Source organism: Branchiostoma belcheri, unplaced genomic scaffold (genome assembly GCF_001625305.1).
Source record: "Branchiostoma belcheri isolate BF01 breed outbred unplaced genomic scaffold, Haploidv18h27 scaffold43, whole genome shotgun sequence".
In the NCBI taxonomy this organism is placed as follows: Eukaryota; Metazoa; Chordata; class Leptocardii; order Amphioxiformes; family Branchiostomatidae; genus Branchiostoma; species Branchiostoma belcheri.
Genome location: NW_017804054.1, coordinates 717341 through 724535, shown reverse-complemented (window position 1 = coordinate 724535; position 7195 = coordinate 717341). Strand labels below are relative to the sequence as shown.

The 7195-nt window shown below is 40.6% G+C and overlaps 1 protein-coding gene across 1 annotated transcript in view; it reads right to left on the bottom strand.

The window, feature by feature from the left end:
* Positions 1–5812: 5812 nt before the first annotated feature.
* The window catches only part of LOC109478209 (dentin sialophosphoprotein-like), a 6365-nt gene continuing 4982 nt past the window's right edge, over positions 5813–7195 (bottom strand). The window contains exon 6 of the mRNA XM_019779665.1: positions 5813–7133. Coding sequence (XP_019635224.1) covers positions 6544–7133 — 590 coding nt within the window. The 3' untranslated portion in view covers positions 5813–6543. The remainder of the gene's footprint in view (positions 7134–7195) is intronic.

Below are 7195 nucleotides of genomic sequence, written 5' to 3'. Positions count from 1 at the left end.
GGGCAATTTGGCATTCCAGTATAGACAATGTGGAATTTAAAGTTTTTGGCAGGATATATAAGTGTGTAAATAAGGTCCAAAGCCACAATTTGGGGGCAATTTGGCATTCAACTATACGATACAAAGAACTTTTTTTGTGTCATGTCTTTTGTTGTAGAATTAAATCCGCTGGCCTCACGGAAACAAGGCATGCCGACCCTCAGAGTAGTGTGAACTGAGGAAATGTGAGTGCAAGTGTGACTGTGCCTGAAGGCATGCGGAGTGTTGTCTTGTGTTAATAAAGAAAACATACTCACACCTCCCCATCTTCTTGTACACAGGTTGAGATCTGCCGACAAAAGTCTGGTCCTTCCTCCTGCTACAGTCCTGTTCTCCGGATCATCCACAATGCCATCTTAAAAACAGAGAAACAAAAGTCAGCGTATTGAAAGCAGCGACAGACCTTGCTAAGAAAATGTCTACAATGTTGTGTTATGTCACATCAATTTTATCACAGAAAATTAATAAAGCAATACAGTCTGGGGAAAACAAGAAAGAAGACTCCTCCTGGCATTCTTTGATACTCCAAATACAATTATCATAGTAGTTATCAAAATTTAGAATTTGTAAGTATCAATGACATTCATGCAATTCTGATATGTTAAGGCCTCACCAATCTAATTTGTTGCTTCACAGATTTTTCAGAAAAAATATGAAGCCACAGACGAAATAAAAAAAAAAAACAGGCCAAGGCACCCCATGGTAGCTGAAAATGTTATGATATGAGCCATTAAGTCAACATACCAGACTGGTTTGTAATTAAAACAGATTTTGAACTTTAAATGACACAAAGTTGCATTGTTACATCAAAAAACTTTAGCAACTAGGAAGAAAGGGACTTTCTCCAACCGTAGGGGCCAAATATGTCTTTCATTGAGCATCTTGCAGTTGATTCAGAACCTAAAATCTTTTTCTTTTTTTTCAAATCAGAAAACAATGGACAGGGCAAATCCGAGAAGCATCAAATTAAATTGGTGTGGCCTGATAAAGGATTGAAAGAAGTTGATGCTTCGAACATCAGACAGTTTTCAAAATCTATCCAGTTGCTTGGGACATGATCAGTGAGTTTTCTCGTGTACAATGCATCTCATCACCCAGAATAGAATCAGATGTAGCCAAACCAAATATTTTTTATATTCTTTATCCACACAGACAAAACTGTCTGGCACTATGAACAAGGTTATTGTCATAACAATTTAACCTTTAATTAGAACAGACATTCAGATGTACATTGTGTGTATGTAATACTATGGAAATACATTAACCTACCACTTCAATCTCTAAATTGTCTTCTTCTGTATCTTAGAGCCAACTGGTTTGCTGTGGTCTGCATCAGACAGAAGTTGCCAGTCATCACAGGTTTCTCCCAGTCCGGAATGCAGGAACGGCAGGACACCACACCTAAATGTAACAATTAAAAGATCATTAGTGTGATGCAAAGACATCTCCATTCAACACTAAATGACCATTAAATGATACACAATTGAACTATCCCTTTGCTTATCAACAAATAGATGTAGAACACAGGCTCTAAACTGAATGTTTTTTAGATATGTCACTTGTGCTGTCACTTCAGAGGAAAACATTGCCTCACCTGTACGAACTCTTCACTGTGTCTTCAAGTTAACTGGACCTCCTGAGCCCTCATCTTGTCTGGGTTGGACACAAGTCATCACAGGTTTCTCCCAGTCAGGACAGGAACATCAGGACACAGCTAACTATATGAATGGATAATCAGTATATTTGAAAAAGAAACACTGAATGCCCGTAATGGAAAATAATTTTCTAACTTAAAGGTGTATTGTAAACCTGTATCTCACCTGTACAAACTCTTTGTCTTGAATCAAGTCAACAGGTTTGCTGGTCCGATTTGTGCAAAAAGTCACCCGTCATCACGTACAGGTTTTTCCCAGTCAGGACATGTAATATATGAAAGGATCATAAGTGTCAGGCATAAATAACATCTCCAGGCAACACTGAATGACTATTACAATAGAATAGCACAATTGAACTATCCATTTACTTGAATGGGTACACAAACTTACTATAGATGTGTTGCTGTATAATTGAAAAATAAACAAAATTCATGTTAAATGTGTTTTCCAATTTGTTACAGGCTGTTGTATTATTTCTATAAAGTGTAGAAAGAAAGTTGCTAAATGCATAAAAGCATTGTACACTAAAAAGCATTGTCTCACCTATGCAGGCTTGCTCTGGGGTCTTCAAATGACCTAGTCCGTCATCACTAACTGCAGCAGCAGCAGCAGCCACCTAACTACATGTATACAGACCTAACAAGTTACACAATTGTCTCAAATAACACCAAGTAAATGGAACTTGTAAAATGCAGGATTAAGACTTTCCTCACCTGATATACCTCGAGTCCTTGGTCTTCAAATCACCAGGTCTGGTCTGGTCTGGTCCAATCCAGTCTTGTCAGGTTCAGACAGGAATCCTCACTACTGCATCCTTCAGCAGCAACCTAACTATACAGACATAACAAGTTACACGTCTCAAATAACACCAAGTAAATGGAACTTGTAAAATGCAGGATTAAGACTTTCCTTACCTGATATACCTCATTGGTCTTCAAATCCCCAGGTCTGGTCTGGTCCAATCCAGTCTTGTCATCAGGTTCAGACAGGCCAGAGTCCTCACTACTGCATCATTCAGCAGCCACCTAACTATATATAGAAATAACAAATTATACACTTGTCTCAAGTACCCAGTAAATAAAACTTGTAAAATGCAAAATTCAGAACTGATAATTTTCACCTGATATTTTTCTTGGGTCCTAAATTGCTTTGTCTGGTCTTTTCCAATCCAGTCTTGTCAGGTTTAGACAGGAATCATCACTCAACTGCATCAGTCTGCAGCCACCTAACTATAGAGACATACATGTAACAAGTTACACAATTGTCTCACATACCCAGTAAATGGTACATGTATGTAAAATGCAGAATTAAGATTTTTCTCACCTAATATTCCTCTTGGATCTTCAAATTGCTTAGTCTTGTCCAGTCTTGTCAGGTTTACACAGGTCTCATCACTAATGCATCAGTCAGCATCCACCTAACTACATGTATGCAGACATAAGTTATACACTTGTGTCAATTACCCAGTATGATTGAACTAGTAGAATGCAGAATTAAGATAACTCTCACCTGATACTCTTCTTAATAGGTCCTCAAATCACCAGCTCTGGTCTGGTCTGGTCTGATCCAGTCTTGTCAGGTTCAGACAGGAATCCTCACTACTGCACCCTTCAGCAGCCACCTAACTACAAACATAACAAGTTACACACTTGTCTCAAATAATCAAGTAAATGGTAGGTAAAATGCAGTCTTCAGATTTTCCTCACCTAGCCTGATACTTCTGGTGCCTCTGTCATCACAAGTCATCTCATCAGGACAGGAACACTTGGACAGCTGGCAGACCCTCGGGGCACAGGTAACTAACTACAAATGTGCATGAGAAGAATATTAAAAGTTACAAGGTGTCATCAGCCCTGTTATACACAGACGACATCAGGATACATATAAAAACAACTACTAGTAGACCAGAAACTTTTGGATGCCATTCTTGACAAGTTATGATTAAAGGTGATAAAACATGCAGCTAATGTTCGATCACCCAACCGTGAAAAGAATAATCAACTAAGGGTATTGATGAGAAAAATGTGCCCAGGAGACTTGTCAGATAGCAACTACTTGCAAGCCTTCATATACATTTATAGACACTTAAAGGTACTGTGTACAGTTGGATGAATAAAACACAATTTGTCATGTACATGATGAATATTACACTAACACATGTATATACAATTTAGATCTGTGACAGATACCCAATACTCATTAACCTATTTCCAGTAGCACACAGATGTGTGTTGCAAGATGACAGAAATTCCCATGCAATAGCTAAAATTCTTGAAGTGGACTTATTAAGTTCACTCTTGAAGCTTTAAAAAGCCTAGGTATCTTTTAAAAGGTGTAAATACTACCAAAGCAGTCAGAACATACTGAGCCGGTTTAAATTCCAAACAATAAATTTTGAACATTTAATCAAATCGATAAATGGAAAGTTAACAACTAGGATAATATACTTACTTGGGCTAAAAAAAATAGCATTTTTGGATTTATACAGAATCTGAATGTTACATGTACATGCTCTTGTTGTAAATCGGGCAAATTCAAGAAACAGCAAATTAAAGTGGTATTGTTTTGTCATTTTATACCTCTCTGAAATATCTGGCCAACTAAAGAGTACTGTTTCAAACTAGCTTTGAACATTTCAACAGGCACATTCTGGTGTTTTCCATGGGGAAAAGTCCCACAAATATTCTACCCATTTTTCCTCTGTTTCACAGACAAGGGGGACAAATCTTAGACCAAGTACATGTATACAGAAAGCTAGTAACGTCCATTTTTTCTGTTCAAAATTTAACACGAAAAGCAGCAGCAATAATTAGTTGACATTTGTAACTACGACATTCCGAGAGAAGACGTGAAAGAGTGAAGAAAACAGCGACATGTTTAAAAAAACGACCAAAAACTAGAAATTAGCGCGCTGTGTTCTCAAAATCACACAAATTTACCACGAATATACCGCAACGTGCTGTTACAGTAAGTAGGAAACCAATTCGACAACATGGTTTCTTGTCTTACCTTGAGAAAACTCTGCCCTCCCCCCAGCCACGCTAGCTGTCCTCCTTCTAACGGACGCCATTTTGTTCTCTTCTCCAAACATCCACCAGTTCGGGAAATGCACATTTTTGTCGTCAAAACTCCAGAAAACGGCACAACTCCGCCGTGGAAACATCCCCGAAGGTTTGTTCTACACGTTAGGATGAATGGTTTTCGAACCAGAGGCTGAAAATTTACCAAGACGTTGAAAAGATTTCCTACTCTTCCCCGCGTGACACCACCAGACACAGACTGAGTGGATTATGCCACATGCGTCTGATTGTTACACAGCTGTGCACAACAGCCGGTCTAATTTCTACCGTGGTGATCACAACTACTTTACCACCAAGAGTCAATCCCCTAAAAAATAACGGTTCTCTTTCCACCATTTCGGACTAGTCTGTGTCAAAATTACACACAGGTAGCGTCAGCGCAACAAGTATTGGCAACGAACGTGCAGTAGCCGAAATCTGCTAATCTAATCAGCGCACCAAGACTCCGTGGAAACGGTGCCTGTCCTTGGTGCTGAACGCCATCCGCACAATGTTGAACACACAGTATGGTGAAAATCACATACGCGCGCTACTTTTAGAGCGTCCATGAATTACAGGGACTATCTGAAAGGGTAAAAGCTTGCCAAACCTTACGGAAATATAGGCATGCTCTTTAGGGGGTTAGGTACTCACTCAACACTTAGGTCAAGGACACGTCGTTTCTGGCTGTCCGTCAGAACTAGCGATCAAGCCAAAAAGAGAGTTTGATTTGGTCATGTGATCATCAACGGGCGTGCCCGCTGATTTTGACGGAGGAACTAGTATTCAAGTTGTTATAGGTCGTTTCTGATGGGGCGTGGCTTTAGGAATATTACGTCTTTTACCGCTAAGAAGCCTGTTCAGCACCAAGGACAGCGCGCGTATGGGTACGTTAGATTTTGCACCACGCTCCATATACAGTATATTCCCCCTAGTCACCGCATGTGAACGACTGTTACCTGTCAGATTACCCCTAGATTCATTCACTTAAAAATCAGACTTAACGCAACAGATTTGAACTGAAAAATGTACTTTAATTGAAATTCCTTGAACGCCTAGACGCAACCTCAATGAACTAATCGGCACTAAATACAAACATTTTTGCAGCAGAAAGCCGTATAACCTACTGTCAAACTCTGCTAATTTTTTTCAGTTTGATTGCAACCTTGTTGTAACGAAAATTTAGAACAAGAGATCTATTCTTACATTCCAGAAATTCGAGGCAACAGACTGATTTTTTTTCTTCAAGCGTCTCAAAACAATCTTAGAATTCTACCTCATTGTTTTTTCCTTGAACAACCTAGTCGTTAACTATTTCAAAGTTGGCTCTACGCTATTGTATCGCATTAGACTATTATAAATCCTAACACAATCTGTGAATAGATCGCGGGAAAGTAGAAATGTCATGAACAGCTTCTCAAAACAACACTATCTATACCCAGGAGGTTAGAAAAGAACCTCCTGACTACACCACGACTTTGCGTCTTACTTACATTTTTCCAATACTTTACATCATCAATACAACATTGGGACTTTTGAATACTTGTGCTCTTTCAAACTTAACATGTTTTATCTTATGCAATATTTTCCAAGAGACGAAAGACATTAGTGTCTTACTAGTAACTACTTCAAGAGATATCTACAACTGGACCTGGTCAGAGCTTGGGTTGTCATCCCGACCCGTGTGGTCACGGATGTTGTTCTCTTGATAACCGGTGCCTTCATGGTCACCCCTGGGTGTCGCGCTTGGTTGAGGTGATGTAGTCTTCTGGGTCAGCGTTTCGGCCATGTCACTGTGGTAACTCTTTTTGGTGGTAGCTCTCCTGACCATGGCCGTCTTTCTTTGCAGGGCCGTTGGCCTTACGGGGTCCTTCGATTTCGTGGTCGGTCGTGCTAGTGTAAGTGTCGGGATAGGAGTCGTGATGTCCTCCTCCTTTCATGGTAGGTTCCTGCTCCCCGTCGCCACTAGAGTCACCGCTTGATTCCGGATCAGCCTGCATGGCACCGGCGTCTGCACTGAAGAAACCGTCACCACTAGAGTCACCGCTTGACTCAGCCTGTATGGCGCCGGTTTCTACAGTCATGAAACCGTCGCCACTAGAGTCACCGCTTGATTCAGCTTGTATGGCAGCGTTTTCTGCACTGAAGAAACCGTCGCCACTAGAGTCACCGCTTGATTCAGCCTGCATGGCTGCAGCAAACACCGAAGTCTTCCCGTCTCCACTTGCTTCCTTCTCATCTGGTTCATCTTGGGTTGACCCTACCTTGGTAGGCTTCTCATCAGCTTCAGTAGGGACGGACGCCTTGGCTCCAGAGCCGTCGTCGCCGTGCAGGGTTCTCTTCTTTCGGATTCTTTTCTCCTCTGTGCCTGGGAATGTTGCTGAAAAACACAAAGAGACGGCTCAGTACATGCTGGGACATTTACACATTTGTAAACTGGAC